We start from the raw sequence: 18,045 nt of genomic DNA, 5'->3' as shown, positions 1-18,045 counted from the left end.
ACATAGGGATTATCATGGGGAAGTTTTTGGTGGGGTAAACCCTAATAAAATCAATTCTTTAATCCTGGTGTATAGATTACTAATGAGAAACACTCATTTAAAAAATCTTGTTTTTCAAGAAAATGTATTCCTATAAAACCCTCACAGCTGTAAGAGAATGCTCTTTTCAAGGGGCATGTGCCATATATGTCAAAATAAGCAATGGTTTAATATTTCAAATTATTTTAAAACATTTTTGTTGTGAATCAAACCTATAAGAACACACAAAATACGTGTATGTCATATGTGCATGCCACATAAACATGCAGCTTCATAACTTTTTATAGTGTGAATACCTGTGCGACCACAGGAAACACTGACAGCTGCCCAGAAGCCCCCCTGTCCCTCCTGGGTCACAGATCCCTCCCAAAGATGTTCACTTTCTTGTCCTTTATGCTAATCACATCCTTACTTTCCTCAACCCTCTGGTTTGTCTTCATTTGCTCAACTCTGTGTTGCGAGATTAATCTGCGATCTTTCATGCAGCCATAGTTCTCTCTCATTGCTATAGAGTTATCCATTCTATATGCCACAGTTTTAAAAAAATCAATTTTAGTAAATGGACGTTTAGGTTGTTTCCAGTTTGCTATTACCAACAGTGCTGCTGTCAACATTCTATGCCGGAATCCTCGGCACAAGTGCACACGCTGCCGTTGCAAGTGTGGGGTCACAGGACCGTTTTCCACAGCAGTGTCACATTTTCAGTGACACTTGGATTTAACAAGAATTGAAACATTGGAGCCATTGTGGCATATGAGTAGATTTTTTTTGTTAAATCTCATTGAGGTTTGAACTCGAATTTCCCTATGTGCTAATGGGTTGAGCTCCTTTTCATGTTGATTGGCCAGTTGGATGTCTTCTTTTGTAGAGTGTTCAAATTTATTGTCCATTTGTCTTCTGGAGAGTCTTTTGTTTACTGAATATATTCAATAGTCTCTGTGTGTGCATTTCCTCTACCATATTCTTTTATTTTGTGCTTTGTGTTTTCCCCTTATTGATGTCTTTTGATGAACGGGTGTTCTAAATTTTCACAGTCTATTAATCTTTCCCTTCATTGGTGGCACTTTCTGTGTCCTATTTAAGAACTCTTTCCTGTTCCTGAGTCATAAAGGTATCTTCCTATGTTACCTTCCTACCTTAGCCTTTCACGTTTAGGTTTTCAATCCACCTGGAAGTGACTCTGGAATACGGTACAAAGTTGGGGTCATGTTTCATTTGTTTGTCACACTGTCCCAGCACTAATTTTTCTGTTACATCAACAAACACAATAAATTGTTTTATTTTAAAAAGTAATAGAAACATTTCTAAAGTCAGTGAAATAGAAACCACCTCTTCCTTACTTGTAGACAATTTGTGGATGTTTGCTTTTTTTTTTTCTTTCAGGGAAATAAATCATTATAAAAATCATTTACATTACTTTATTTCAGTTAAGCTCTTATATGTCATGATATTTTTATTTCATCATAAGTGATTAATCACTGGCATTCAGTATTCCTGAATTTTGAATCACTTTAGTTGTAAATATTAAATATGAGCTTTAAAAAGCGAGAGAGATAATTTTGACATGTTTAAAATGAAAAACTTAAAACATCTGGTTCTTTACCATCTCCTTTCTGTTCTCATTTTTCCTAGATTTTCTCAAATAAAAACAAGGAAATGATTCAAGAATTTTCATCTCCAGCTTTGTTTTTCTCCCCTGAAGTCCACTCCATATTTCCAATAGTTTATGCATATCTACACACAAAAGTCTACTCGTTGGCTCAAATTGTTCAAGATCAAATTTTTAAGCTTCCCACTCACACTGAGTAAGGTTCATCATCCTATGTTCTCAAATCTTAAGACTTGGCTTCACTCTTTTCCCGATCTTCTGTAGTGATGTATCCCAAATACACCTAATAATTCTAATGAAAAACTTCACAAAGTTTTTTCTTCATTCCCATTGTTCTACTCTTAGTCCAGGGCCTCCCCACCTCATCTCTGGACCACTGCTAAAGCCTGCAACCTATCCATCTGCCAACTCCTCTACGCACTAGTTAGCAAGCACACAATGAGTGCCTGACGTGTGCAAGATGGCATTCTGCCTGTTTCCTGTTGTGGATGCTATGGACAGTGGTGTGCTAAAGTCTGTCATATGGATTTCAAGAGCTGCTTAGGTGCATTTTTTCCCAACTCCAAATTCAGTGATGTCACATTATTAGCTGGAAATCAACACTGGTGAGACTATTGATAACATCAAAATTGTCAAATACCACAAATCAAGGCTCACCTCCCTACCCAACAGCACCAGTTGTCAAACATTCACCAGTACATCACTGGATAAAGAGATGACTGAGACCCATACCTCCCTCAAGGGGCCTACAATTTAGCTGGGGTGATTGGTGCACAGACAACTAGTTATATACTGCAAAGCACAACTAAGGCATGGGCACGAACAGAGGCATAATCAAAGTACAGTGGAGTAGAAAGGGGCACCAGGGAAGGCTTCAGAGTCAGCCTGGGAGGTCAGGCAGGATACTGACAAGCAAAGGTGGTGGTGGTGGGAAGAATGGGTTGCAGGCTGAGAGAGCAGATAAGCGATGTTTGGATGGGAGCAAGGCTTGCTTTAGAATGCCAGTAGTCCAAGATGAACATGTGTGGGGTTTAGTGACCAGATAAAGGTCCAGTGAGGCAGGGAGCGGTGGACAATGTGGTTGGCTAGGGGGATTGTGGGAGGCCTGGGTCTTAGGTCTGGACTCCCTGGGCAATAAGAAGCCACTCAAGATATGGGGTGAGGAGCATGCTGGTTTGCCTGGGCTGCTCCTCTAGCAATGCTGACGTGCTAAAGCCTGAGGATAAGTCTTCACATGCTTTGGTGATCACTTGCTTTGGGATACACCACTACATCAGAGTAGAGGCAAGTCATAAAACTGTCAATTTAACTGGAGAACAACAACTCAGCACTGCAAGGAAGACAACATGAATGGAAAAGGAAACTGTCATCTTAAGATCATAAAGCCTAGAAATTACAAGCTAGTCAGGCTTTATACTGATAAACATTTTTATTCTAATATTATAGTAATAATTCAAGTGTAATTTTCTTTGCAAAGTCAACTCTGTTAAAACAAAACTTGTTAAATATCTTTTGTCAAACTTAAGCATATTCTTTTCAATCCCCCACAGCAGTCAGAGCCATGTAGCAGAAATAAGATTTTTTTTTAAAAGCCTACTACATTTTGTTATTGCTAAAAAATCTGAATTAGTTGTCAAGGTCTCAGAAGCAATGATTAATTAACTTTTGAAAGCTCAACCAGGTACTCTGACATAAAATCATGAATCCAGATATCAGTGTCTGGCAGTGATGTGTCCACTAAATAGACCACTACTTTCCGGTCCCAAGGGTTAGTGTTTTCAATAACTGTCTGCACCAATGCCACCAGAGGTTTCTTCTCCACATGATTTCGAAACACCATCGAAGCCTCCTCAGACCACTGGCTGCACTTCACTCCTAGGAGAAAGAGAGGAAAGGGAGCAGTGAGGGGTCAAAGGAGCCTTTCTTTGATCCATCATAATGGAAAGCTATTCAGGCAATTCCAAGGTAGCTTAAGCATCCCAGGTTAAACTTGCCTAAGCTGAAAAACAGTTGCTGAGCAATCTAAAAAGTCCAGCTCACAGTTTTTCTACTCTGAATGAAGTCACTTCTGTAAGTTTTTACATATAGACACAAGTTTCATTTGTGATTTAATGTTGTATTATAAAATGATGTAATAATGACTACCGTATATTTCCCATATATAAAGTATATGCAGATTTAAACTATTAATTGAGATAGATGGGGAAATAAAATATCAATATCAATGATATTAATGACATTTCTCTTAACATTTTTTTTTCCTTAAGGACCAAATATAGCAAAAATAATTGCTGTATGATTTATTTACAGTGTAATTTTTCAAAATTATACACAGCACCATGGAAAAAGCACTGGACTGAAAGTCAGGAGACTCAGTTACTATTTCCAGTTCTTCCTCTATCAGGTGGTATGATCTTGGGGAAATCAGTTGATCTCTCAGGTCTCAGTTATCATAAAAGAAACTCATTGAACCAGATGAATTTTTAAGCCCCAAGGCATCTCTAAATCTCTACAACTTTCAAACTTGAGAAATCAGATTAGATTTTAAAACAAAATTGAGGCATGAACGTATATTTTTCAAGAAATATTATTAAACTAATATAAATTAACTCCACATGCACTGGACTAGACAAACCATAAATTAAGCCCCAGAGGAATGAAAATCTAGGAGTTTTAGACATAATCTTGGAAGATTTGCTATGTATAGCAAATGTATAGTGAGTATGTATGTATAGTGAGTGGGCTAAATTCTTTGACTATTAAGAATTTCCCACAAAAGAAGGCTAAAATTCTCATTTTATCTCCAGCAGCCCTGACAATTTTTGAGCCATGTTATTTAGCAAGGAAAAAGGTAATCTTTCTATAGTGCTTCATCAGTAAGGTAAGAGATGACCCCACAGTATGGCTCCCTTACTTATATGATGCAGGAAATTGTATGCAAAGCCATACTGTGTAGATGCAAAGAATGCTCATGTCAAGGTCGTATGTAATGAAGCAACAGCTCACCGGGAAGCTTGGGAGAGTAATCACCCAGTGACACTATCTGTGAGTGGGTAACGGTTAATCCCAAGGTCCCTAGAGAATCCTGAAAGCATTCTAAACACTCTCGTGAGTTCCACTTAGATTCCACAGAGTTCTATGGATCTAGGGATATTACCAAATATTTCAAAGGGCTTGGCTGGATGACAACAAAGTCTACCAAAGTGATGACTCCAATGGCCGCCATGTCACAACAGGTGACTCCCATGAAATTTCCAGTCTATGTCACTACTCTCTCTTGTGGATGCCTACACTGGAGCAAGGCAGATGTACTCTCTACAACATAGACTCTAATAGTTCCTATGCATGTGTTTTCAATTGATTTTTTTTAAAAAGGGGGGGGGGTTCTGCCTTCATGATGAGTAATCTGATGCCCAGGTAGATTTTTGCAAATTAAGAGCAAGTCAACAGGAAGAAAGAAGGCTTGGCACAGGTGAGGTTGGAAAAGGAAATGAGGTCACAGATGGGACCCAAGAGCAACACTATGTTTCTAGACATTAGTATACAAAGAAACATTCATGCATTTGTGCTACATGTTTTAGTTTACTAGATGATTTCATATTCACTCTCTCATCTGATCCATGTATTAGTTTAGTGACATAAGCAGGACAGGGATTTGCTAGTCATTTTATAAATAATTATGGGGTAGGTTGAGAAGTTAAGTGACTTGAATTCAGGCCTTTGACTTTAAAACAACACTTTCACTCTGAGAAGGAAGTACACAGCGAAGAAGGCATGCACTGGAGAGGCAGGCTGCTGGGTTAAGGCTGTGGGGGTCTTGGGCAAGATACTTAACTACTCTAAGCTGCTGTGTCCCAATCTGTAGGATAGTTATAGTAATAGTACCTAACCTCCTAGCATGGGAGAATTCAATGAAATAAAGTGGCTGGTAGAACTTCTGCCTCCTGGCCCCCCCCCCCCCCCCCCGGCCACCCACATATACACCTTGCCATGACATTATTAAAGGCCTATTTACCCAGAGTTCCTTTACCCAGTACATCATGGCCACCTTTCAGCAAAAAAAACTACAAGTGATACTAAAGGGAAAAACATAGTTGGAAGAAAATGAGCATCAGAATCAGAGTCAGATATGGCAGGAATGTTGGAATTACCAGACTAGGAATTTAACACAACGATGATGAATATAGTACGGGCTTTCAATGGAAAAGCAGACAAAATGTAAAACAGATGGATAATTTAAGCAGAAAGATGGAAATTCTAAGAAAGAATCAAACTTAATGCTAGAGATCAAAACTACTATAACAGAAAAGAAGAATGCCTTGATGGGCTCATTAAAAGACTGGACATGGCTGAGGACGATCTCTGAGCTTGAGGCTATGATAATAGAAATTTCTAAAACTGAAAAGCAAAGAGAAAAAGACTGAAAAAAAAACCAGAACAAAATATTAAAGAACTATGAGACAACTACAAAAGGTATAACATATGCATAATGGGAATAATAGAGGAGAAAAAAGAGAGAAAGGAACAGAAACAATATTTGAAGCAATAATGACTATACATTTCCCCCAAATTAATGTCAGACACCAAACCACAGATCCAGCAAGCTCAGAGAACATTAAGAAAGATAAATGTTCCCCAAAATACATCTAGGCATATCATATTTAAACTTTAGAAAATCAGAGATAAACAAGAATCTTGAAAGATGCCAGAGGAAAAAGACACTTTACCTATAGAGCAACAAAGACAAGAATGACATCTGACTTAGCAGAAACCATGCAAGCAAGAAAAGATTAGGGTGTTGAGAGAAAAAAAAAACCCATCAAGTAGAATCTTTACCCTACGAAATTATCCTTCAAAAGTGAAGGAGAAATAAGGACTCCCAGACAATGAAAAACTGGGAGAGTTTGTTGTCAGTAGACCTGCCTTGGGAAAAATGTTAAGAGAAGTTCTTCAAAGAGAAGAAAAATAATATAGGTCAGACACTTGGATCTACATCAGGCAATGAATAAGTAAAGGTAAATAAAACTTATTTTCTTACTCTTAATTCATCTAATAGATAAGTTTGTTTAAAATAATAATACCAACAATGTGTTTGATTATGTATGTTTTGTGTATGTGTGTGTGTGTATAATATATGCTTATATATAAGTGAAATGAATGACTGTAATGATACAGGGACAAGAGAAAGGAATTAGGGTTATTTTGTTATTATAAGGTACTCATACCACTTGTGAAATAATATAATTTTACATGAAAGTGGACTTGGATTAGTCGTATATTGCAAACTGTAGGACAACCACTAAGAAAAGTAAGAAAAGATATATAATTGATATGCTAAAAAAGGAAAGAAAATGGAATCACAGAAAATGCTCAATTAAAACCACAAAAAGCACAAAAAGTATGGAAGACAAAAATAAGAACAAAGAACAAGGTCAACAAATGGAAAACAGAAACAACTATGACACATATTAATCCAAATATATTAATAATCGCTTTAAACATCAATAGTCTAAATATACCAATTAAAAGAGATTGTGAGAGTGAATAAAAAACATAAGACCCAACTACATATTGTCTATAAGAAACCCACTTTAAATATAAAGATACATATACAGTAAAAGTAAAGGGATGGAGAAAGATATACCATGTTAACCCTAATTAAAAGAAGGTAGAAGTATGTATATTAATTTCAGACAGAGCAGACTTCAGTACAAGGAAAGTTATCAGGGATAAACAGGAGGCTGGGTGTGGTGGCTCACTCCTGTAATCATAGCACTTTGAGAGGCCAAGGCAGGAGGATCACTTGAGCTCAGTTGTTCACAACCAGCCTGAGTAACAGCAAGACGCCATCTCTACTGAAAATAGAAAAATTAGCCAGGCATGGTGGTGTGCGCCTGTAGTCCCAGCTACTCGGGAGGCTGAGGCAGGAGGATCACTTGAGTCCAGGAGTTTGAGGTTGCTGTGAGCTAGGCTGACACCATGGCACTCTACTCAGGGAAACAGAGTGAGGCTTTGCCTCAAAAAAAAAAAAAAAAAAAGAGGAGCATTACATAATGGTAAAGAGATCAATTCTCCAAGAAGACATGACAATACTTAATGCATATGCACCTAACAATAGAGCATCAAAATACGTGAGGCAAAAACCTAAAAGAAATGCAAGGAGAAAAAGATGAATATACTATCATAGTGGGAGACTTTAATACCCCTCTATCAAAAATGGACAGATCTAGCAGGCAGAAAATCAGTAAGGACACAGTTAAACTGAACAGTACTATAAATCAACAGGATATAATTGCCATCCATAGGCTACTTCAACAACAGCAGACTATACATTCTTCTCAAGCTAACATGGAACATTCACCAAGACAGGACAAATTCTGGGAAATAAAACATACCTTAACAAATTTAAAATACTAGAAATCATATAATGTATGCTCTCAGACCAGAATGGAATTAATAGAATTAGAAATCAATAATAGAAAGATAGCTGGAAAATCTACAAATACTTGGAGATTAAACAACACAATTCTAAATAACACATGGGTCAAAGAAGAAATCTCAAGAGAAATTTAAAAATATATTGAGCTAAATGAAAATATGGCATAATAAATCAAAATTTGTGAGATGCAGCAAAAGCAGTGCTTAGAGGGAAACAGATAGCACTAACTACATGTATTAGACAAGAAGAAAGACCTAAAGTGGCTTGCAGAGTCCCTAGCATACAGTAAGCACCAGTAACTGTTAGCCACAATGCTGGTGATGGGGATGATGGTACCTGCACTCATTACTCACTGAGAATCCTTCTTTGGGCAGTCTGACTGTCATGTTTAACAAAACACGTTGTTAGCAAAATCAAAACATTAAAAAGTACAAATGAAAACAAGTAACCATTAGATCTGAAGAAACTACTTAGAGGTTTGAGTCCAAAGCAGACTAACTGGTGGCCATGCCATGTATAAAGTGCCATTTTTGCTTTATATCCAATTACCCTGGGAATTTCCTTCGAGTTCCAGTAGGAAGACACAGTGAAACTGGCAAATATTTCAAAATAAAGCAATATAAGCCTTCTAATAAAAGCCTGTCAGTAAGTAAAAGAAGAATCTATATACATAATCTCTTTCATTGCTGAGATAAATCACTTCTGTCACTGTGTTCAAGGTATGGGGTAAGCGGGGCTGAAGACTGTGGGCAGTAGCAAAGGGGTCAGGATGGCACCATGTGGCCATGACTCCCCATATCCCAGTGTGGCAGGACACAGAGAGCCCAGGTGAGTGCCTTCTGGCCTCCACGCCCTCAGCTAACGCTGTCAGGCCTCTGGGTGGAGCTTCCTCCAACTGCTCATGCTACCTAATGGTAGGGCGCTCACAGGGGAGTCACCAGCAGTTGTATGCTTTCACAAAGATAAAAGGGAAACCTCATTAGACAATATTAGAGAGTTATCTTTGTATGCCTATTAAATTAGCTCCTCAAATTTTAATGATAGTCGAGAGGCTGGTGTAAATGTGGTAAAATTGTACTCACATGCTTTTAGCTGTGATGTAAACTAGAAACTCACTTGGCCTTGAAAATGGTCATATTCTCTGACCCAAGAATGTTTTATGATTGTGTAATACTCCATTAGGTCAAAGTATTAAAATTTATGCAATAAAGAACTTACACAATAACAATAATGAAATATTCTCCTCCTGTTCCTGTTGATCATTTAGGTTGTTGCCATGGCTTTTTGCTTGTTTTAGCTAGTATGCCTAGCTCCAGGGTTTTTCTTAATATACAATGAAAAGTAGAAACAACCTAAATGTTCAACAATAGGGAAATAACAATAAAATGGCAATTTTTTCCCTTAAAAATAATAAGCCAAACCATGAAATGACAACCAAGAAGTAGTTAGGGGAAAAAAACGCTAAATGAAGAAAAGCAGAATGCAATATTATACCTGTGCTAAGATTATAGCTTTAGGAATATACTCATGCATGAAATCAGAGTGATAAAGGAGTAGGGAAAATATCAACAACAGATGTAATAGTAGAGCATGACTCTAAGAGATCACTGAAATTATTTCTATTATGATTGGGATGTTATTAGTTAAAAAAACAAACTCAGTAGGCCAGTAATTCAGTAACTTGCTAAGTACTCAGGACAAAATGACAACATAAGCTATGTTGTAGCACGAGTTCCATTTCCACAGAAATTACCTGCAAGTTGAGCTGTGACTGCCTGGAAGGGGAGCTTTCGGAACACATCCACCAGGGGCTGCACTTTTCTTATGTTGACCAACTCATGCTTGCCATAGTCCAGCTCATACACGGATACTAGTCCATTGGTCAGGATTCCTTTTAGAAGCACCCTGTACCACCTGGACGTTCATTGGATTAAAAAGAAAGAGAAAACACACAAAGTCAACACTTGCTTTAAGGGTAACATCTTATGATAAGAAGAAAAATTAATGCAAATGATGGTTATCAAAACACAAAACTATATTGTCATAGAAGTTTTTAAAGCAATTGCTGCTTCTTTCTCCACTGACTCATTCGACAGAATCTGCTCATTCAAGAGGCTTTTACGGGCCTCATGGAGCTGGTGAAGGAAGCAGATACATAAACTGCCAACTGTCATGATGCAGAATGAACCAAATGCCATGGCGGATGACGATGACAAAGCCAGGGGATCCTTTCACTGTGGGGAGACAGAGGATGGCCACATGTTTGGCACATGGTACGTGTTTGGATGATGGAAAGATAGAGGCAAGCAGGGCCAGCTGGGGCTGAAGAAATGCTTGAGAAGAAAGCACAGAAGATTCTAGAGGCCATGGCGGTGGCAGCAGAGCAAACACTCCAGTATAAAGGGTGGAATGTGTGCAGAAATGGAAGAGAAATTTAGACTGGGAAGGCAGCTGGGGAGAGAGCAAAACAGTTTTGAATGAAAAGTTGACAATTTTAATCATGCTAAGTAAGGACATTACAAAACAAAACAAAAAGCCAAGCCACCACCTAAAATAAGGAACTTGGAAAGGGTAGGAGAGTATGGGGGAAGAAGAGGAGGATGGTTTCAGATCTGGAGTCAAGGCACCAGAAAGAAGTTCAAATGAATATACTTTTCCCCTCTGGGGCTACATCAACATTATTAAAATGAGGAAAAACCTAGACATCAAGGCTAATATATGAAGGATCATTTTAAAGTCCTACAGTCTCAATTACATGATTAAAAAGTATTACTACACCAAGGAAATGAAGATCATTCATAATGGCTAAAAGGAAAGTATCTTGGAGGTGATTCCTGCTCCTGAATGCTGTTGAATTGGACTCCACCGCAGATGGCAGGCTCAGTCATTCGCTGGAACAGGTTTATCAGCCATAAGCCACAAGCCCAGAGGAATAGCAGGCGCTGTACTGCAACACACTGCTGGGCTGGGGCTGGCCAGACTGGACCAATTCTTCAGCCAATGAACCCCTAGCAGAGAACGGGTATAGGAAACCCATGCAACTGCTATAGGGCGAACCACCGTGAGAAATCTACGAAGGGGTCAACTTTAAACACTTTAAACACTGTATATGACTGGGCCCCTTGACCGAATCCAAACTTTACACAACAAATCCCTTTAATCAAAGGATTTGTTCTGTCAAAAGGCTGCACTCAAGGATCCAGAAGGCCACAGGTTCCCCACCCTGTACTGGGGGCTTCTGAGTTAATCCCAGAAACCTTCAGACAGGCTCAAAGTGTAGCAAGAAATGCTCCATGCGTCCCAGAGATAACTGGAACACAGAAAGGATACATAGTAAGTTCATGAGCTTTGAGGACCAAACGGAGTTAAACTGGAGTCTCCACCTGGGCCATTTTTCATTTGTGTCACCCTGGGCTCTTTATTTAACCTCTCTGAACCTCAGTCATCTCATGTGTAATATTTTAATTCACTTGCAGAAATAATGTGTGAAAAGTGCCTAGCACATTACTTGGTTTACAACAGGTACTTGGCAAATGGTAGCCATCATCGTGATTATTAAAATGAAGATTAGCTGTATAACTAAGAGCTTCAGACCAAACTGAAGAGAAAATTTCACATGTGGAAATGCCAGTTTGGTACGGGTTGCTAGTTTGTGCAAGTGCAAAAGGAGATGAAACCACCGATAGCATCATTTTTAAATCGTACAGGGCAACATGATGGTGGTCGGTGTCTTTAGCCCATAAATAAGGGGTACACAGCACTGAAGAAAGAGTCATCAGAAAATTGATGTGTACTATTTCTATTCAGCTTTCAATTTTCAAAACTAGGAACTTAAATAAAGGCCTCAGTTTTGACTAGATTACCAATTTCAGGGCAGGCATCACCTGGAGTTTGTTAAAAACACAGATTTTGGAGAGATTTCTGATTCAGAATGCCTGGGGTAAGGAAGGAGAATATGCATTTTTAATAGGTTTTCCAATATTATTATACTAAGATAGATTTGGAAACCTCTGTAATAAAAAAGGTATCTGAAATTCCCGAGTCTTAACTTACCATAGTTGGGAACAAAATTTAGTAAAATATTAATAGTCCTGAGTTTTAAATAAGCTCTAAATACTTTATATTGATTCAGTTCATGAAGTTTAAAAAAGCATCAGATAATTTGTTCTTATAATACAAAACATCCCTTGATTATCTGGGACAAATTAACTGGTTGAAGCCCAAGAGTCCTGGGGCAGAGCTGTTCAAACCCATGAGGGTGGGTGGGGAGTGTGAGGCCCTGTAGGTCTCCAGTTCATGGGTTCTCCTCTTGCACACAAGCCCTTTCCTCCTGGTGGGAACGCGTCACCATCGATCATCATTAATCTGCCCCCCAGATGATGGGTAGCATGAGTTTGGTTTTAACTGTGATTGAATTATCCTGCAAAGAGTTCTTATTGAAGAAAACTTACACAAATTGAATTAAACCCATTTATGCTTGTGGTGTAAATAACATGAGATAGCAAAAATGGTTTTTTAAAGATCAAAATCTTGCAACATGGAAGTATGCTTTTCAAAATGAGAGCTATTATACTTTTCACTTTTTTTTTTTTTTTTTTTTTTTGAGACAAGGTCTTGCTCTACTGCCTGGGCTAGGGTATAGTGGTGTCATCATAGCTCACTGCACCCTCCAACTCCTGGGCTCACATGTTCTTCCTGCCTCAGCCTCCAAAGTAGCTGGGACTTCAGGAGTACACTACCATGCCCGGCTAATTCTTTTATTATTTGTAGAGACGAGGTCTTGCTGTTGCCCAGGCTGGTCTCGAACTCGTGGGCTCAAGTGATCCTCCCACCTTGGCCTTCCAAAGTGCTAGGAGTATAGGCGTGAGCCATCGCACCTGGCCATTTTTCACTTTTGAGAGTTAAAAATTAGGCTTTTTTCTTCCCAGAAAATGACAAAATTTTATATATGCCTGTTTGCTATCTCAAGAAAGAAAGAAAACATTTCATATAAAAAAAGCAGTTTGATCTTTTAAATTGAGTTTTGAGGGGAGTGTGTGTGTGTGTTTGGGAGGAAGACAATTCTCTGTGTTCAGCATCAACAAATAAACTCATTCATTTCTCCTATGAAAGCTGGCAAAGGGACAGGACAGGAGCAATTGTGACGTTTCCCGGGGCTTCAAGGCTTGAGTGGAGAGTGGAATGCTTGGGCTTCACTGGATGGAACCACACATAGGAGGGGCTCTGGGGAGAAGAGCATGGATCCAAATGTTAAAATACTAGAAAACAGACTAAAGTGCTGAACAAAGTATGGTTCTCCCAGTTCCAAGGCCAAAAAGTAGTGGAATATGCATTGTTGCTCCTTACAGAAGGGGGCACAACTGCTAGGATACAACTGACAGCAAAGCAAGAATTCTGTCATCTTTCAGCAAGTGATTTTTCTTCTAGGAATATATCCCGTGAATAAATAACCAGAGATGCAAACAAAGATTTATGTTCAACATTATTTATAATAGTGAAAAATATGGGAGAAAAAAACCCTACATAACAAAAGAGAATTATAAGTAAATTATGACTTCTCCATATGATGAACTATCATTCAGTCGTTAAAAAGGTTTGTGAAGAAACTTTATCACATGGAAAAATGTCCAAAGCATAATGTTAGGTAAAAAAAGCAGGTACCAAATTATACATACTAATAATATACCAACTATATAAATATGCATGTATAAAAACTAGAAGAAATACATAAGTAGTTCAGCAAGTGTTATACCTGGCTTGTTGATTTTAATTTCTTTTTGCATTTTCTAAATTTTCCATAATAAACAGTTTATTTTTTAAAATAAAAAGTAACTAAATGAAAAATCTGGCTATTTTCTGAATAAAAAAATATTTTTCTAATGGAAAAACAACTAAACCTTCATTTTAGGTATATAATTAGGTTTTAACAGAAATATGGTTTCTAGACTTTTAGATAAATGACATCATTTTAAATATTAGAAAACTGAAAAATTCATTGGTTTTGTTTCACACTCAAAATTCCCATTCATGCAGTTCAAAGTTCCCCTGTTGTGATTAAGACTCTTGATATCATTCTACACATTTTTCATAGGAGTAGAATAAAATGCTTTGTCCAAGAACCTACTTATTTTCCACTTTTGCAGCATACACTTGGTCTTTTTCCACCGCTATGTGGCGCTCTTCAGACACACTGTAATACAGAATCATCTCTTCCATCAGAACCTCCAACTTATGTATCTCCTGCCAAGGCTGGATGACAAAGTAGCCTGGGTGACAGGCCACTGGTACATACACATCCATGTGTTCTCCTGGCTTTGACAAGACCACAGGAGGTGGCAGTTCCTCCACGGAGAAAGAGTTGGTATGGTCCACCACGGACTTTTTGATGACATCCATGAGGCTCTTTCTGAAATTCTCTCCAGTGCTGCCAGACACAGGTGTGTTGCCTGACACAGGTGTGTTGCCCGACACGGGCGTGTTGCCATTTTTGCTAGGAGAGCTAGCTCCACTGGATATGGCACTCAAAAACACATCCTTCTGATGCTTCCACAAGTCTGCATTTGTAATCTGGCGGTTAATACTGTGGTGAGGATCGGGGAAATTCTTAGGAGTAAATAAATAAACATGTGCAATCCCTCTGGTTTCATCCACTTTCGTAACCTTTGGAAAACACAAAAAACAATTCAAGGAATCCAAGTTCACATTGAATTCTGAGAGGCAGTTATACTAACCCTAAACATTAAAACACAGTATTTTGCAAACCGCCCCCCAAACCTGCTAACATTCATTTTATTTAAGGAAAGATAAATTATCTATCACAGCTTAGCAATAAATTGGCTCTTCAAACTAGTCTAGAAAACAGAGCAACCTTACAGAAATGAAAAATTTACTAACTTTCGAAAGCTGAGAAAACCTTATGGCTTACTATAGGTCATTGTCACTGAGAAAGGAAGTGATTCTATATATCATGATCAAAAGTTTTTCATTGATGACATTTCAAAACACTCAAAGTAGAAACAATAGTATATTGAGCCCCAGGGGCTCATCAGCCAATGTCAACAATAAAAAAAAAAAAAAAATCACAACGAGGGCAAAACATTCTCCAGGCATTCTGCTTAAGGCTGGTGCACCCTCCGACTGCAAAGGGAAGGAAAAAGTGTTGAAATCCACCATATCCTTAGGCACCTCTGGTTCAGATTCCTTGTAGGGTCCTAGTATATGTCTTCCCCCTCCCCTCCTCCCCAATTACATGGGAGGAAAGGGACTTGGGGAGAAAAAGAAGAACAATGCACCATTGAATAGGCCAAAATTGCCATTTTACAAACCTTTTGCTCAAGAGACCTTCTGACTACCTACCTCTGCTCTTTCTGCCCAAGGGGTTTTTGTATGGAATTAGCACACATTGATATTTGTGACTGTACTGCCATGTGTCCCATAGGGCAAGGTGGCTGTTAATTATTCTCATCAGCAACTCTGGTTTCTCTTACCAGTGACAAAAATAAGACACTTACAGCCACACCTATCTTTTACCAAACAGGGCTAGAAATGACAGGGAGGAGCACAGCAATGAAGAGAGGGAGAAAACAGCACGGAAGTCCATCTACTTAAAAAAATTTGTTTCCTACCCATATCAGTCTTTTTAAATTCATCCTTTGAAGTACTAATGAAATACTGACTACTAATTCATTTTGATATTTATGATACAAAAGTACAATTTTAAAAACTAAGAGTTAAAAAGTATATTTATTGAGTACCCAATATTCTGGCTTTAGGAACTTAAAGAGTATCTGCGAAAATATTAATAATATTATGTGACAATTGAGGAAAATAAAATGGTACATACTTAAGCATGTAACTGTACATTATAAACCCTAGAGGAGAATAAAGATAGCAAAATCAGTGTAAGTTAGAATAATTCAGAGGTCTTCATGAAGATATTTCCCAAGGACATTTCACTGTTAAATGTTTATATAAAATGATAATACTATTTGCATCAGATAACAAAAGAGAAAAAATCATCTTCTTACATTTCTATTCTTGGAAATAGGAGTGATATTTATGATTTAAAGATGTAAAAGTTCAGAAAAAGAAACTAGAGCTAGTGAAGTAAATACAGCAGTTTGAATAAACGTTAGGAAAAGAGGCAAAAATCATTCTAATTTAGGAAAAAAAGAAATATAGGGCTTAAATGATCTTTAGAAAAATTTATCAGGAGATATGTGGGAACGTAATTTCTTATCATAAAGCAAAATAGGAGCAGAGAACCATCTCTACTACCTTATTAATAAAAGTATATTAAGGGTTTAAAAATAATAGTAGAGACATAGGATAACTTGTTACATAAAAACCAATTAAACCATGAAATATAGGTACACATGTAATAAATCTCTTGAATATAAAAACGTGTTAGATGTGAAAGTGTCAGTTTACAGTGATATAAAATTCTTCCATAAAAACCAAATGAGCCCTTACGGCTGCCAGCTCCTTTTCAAAATATATCAGGAACAATGAGACACTAACCTTAATGCTGCAGTCTGAGCAGTTCAAAACAGAATCTCTTAACCAAAGCACAGCATCTGGTGTCCACATGCCAATAGACTGTGGAAGATCTGCTAAACAGCACTTAATAGCCTGGAAAGAAAACATGATGGAAAAGTGAACACACCATCATAAAATAGGTACTTACGCGTAACGTCAGTAGCATTTTCCTGCAAGTCAGATATTGCCAAGATAGAGAGCAAGCAACAATAGCTAATGCTGACAGTCACAGCTCTCAGTTGGAGCATCTGCTATGTTCCTGCCTCTATTCCTATTACTTCTACTGTCTTTACTCCTGTTAGGGGCCAGGGCTTGTACCAGGCACTCCAAATACTCTCATTCTCCCCCACTTCTGCATGACAGGTATTGTGACCCCATTTTACAGATGGCGAAATGGACTCAGAGAGACTAACTTGTGTGAGATAACAAACTTGTGAAGACAGGCTTGGGACTTTAGGGTTATCTAGGCCTTCCCTCTAAGCCCAGCTGAAAAAAAGAAAAAAAAAAAAGTGTCATTTGGAGGAAATCTGACTCCCATTGCAGAAGTCTTTTTGGAGGCCTAGGTGCTACACTGAGCATTTCCTGAGTACCTCAGGGGTGCCAGGCTCACCTTCTGAAGGAGGCCGTAAGGAGAATTAAGGAGGGTGAGAAAACTGAAATCCACAGAGCCCTAAAAGCCTCACTGTCCCCAGTGCTCTTCACCTCCCACCCCCACTGCACACACTCTTCTGAAGGACGCTACAGCAGGGAGTGAAAGGTGGCCTCGGGGACTCCCTTCACCTCAAGTAAGTCCTTGAATTGACGGAGGCAGTTTTGTGCAAGGGATGAAACCCACGTCCAGGATTCCTTCTTTCCTCTCTGAACCTCTTCCTCCCCTTCCCCTCCTGCCCCAGGGGTGGCAGGCCTCTTACTGTGCCAGCTGGATGTGGCACCTTTCCGGGCGGGGAAGAGTCACTCAGAGCAGAGAGCGGACTCCAAGACCTGCAGGGGCTGAGCAGGCAATGGAGGAGCCAGGCAGGCCCCATGGGGCCCACACAGAAGGCCTCGAAGCTGCCAAGGAGCACGGCCCCACAAAGGAGAGGGCTCAGTACAGTCAGATGCCCCAATTGGTCGAGAGAAAAGCTCGAGATAGGGATTTTTGTGTGAAATGTTTAAATTTTAAAATCCTGGCAATGAATTCACATTTTTAAAATACTGTAAGAGCCAAGAGCCAAAACTCAGTATTTATGGGTCATCTTTGGCTGACAGTCACTGGTTTGCTACTCTTAGACCCTTGGGGAGATGCTGTTAGCCAGATGCTTGGGCTAGCTGGCCTTTAAGGTTCCCCCAACCAATAGCCTTTACATCTGTCAAGTCATGAACCTAGGTAAGATCAATGGAAAAATGTGTAGTGATTGTTAACGCTGTAGCATGAAGAAGG

The 18,045-nt window shown here is 38.7% G+C and overlaps 1 protein-coding gene across 1 annotated transcript in view; it reads right to left on the bottom strand.

The window, feature by feature from the left end:
• Positions 1–3,108: 3,108 nt before the first annotated feature.
• Positions 3,109–18,045, bottom strand: part of TDRD7 (tudor domain containing 7) — a 68,797-nt gene continuing 53,860 nt past the window's right edge. Inside the window, exons 14-17 of the mRNA XM_069474460.1 lie at positions 16,608–16,718; positions 14,212–14,747; positions 9,841–10,001; positions 3,109–3,523 (exon numbers count right to left, since the gene is read on the bottom strand). Coding sequence (XP_069330561.1) covers positions 3,303–3,523; positions 9,841–10,001; positions 14,212–14,747; positions 16,608–16,718 — 1,029 coding nt within the window. The 3' untranslated portion in view covers positions 3,109–3,302. The remainder of the gene's footprint in view (positions 3,524–9,840; positions 10,002–14,211; positions 14,748–16,607; positions 16,719–18,045) is intronic.

This window comes from Eulemur rufifrons, chromosome 7 (genome assembly GCF_041146395.1).
Source record: "Eulemur rufifrons isolate Redbay chromosome 7, OSU_ERuf_1, whole genome shotgun sequence".
Taxonomy (NCBI): Eukaryota; Metazoa; Chordata; class Mammalia; order Primates; family Lemuridae; genus Eulemur; species Eulemur rufifrons.
Note: the sequence above shows the minus strand (reverse complement) of the source record. Positions and strands in the feature narration are given on the sequence as shown.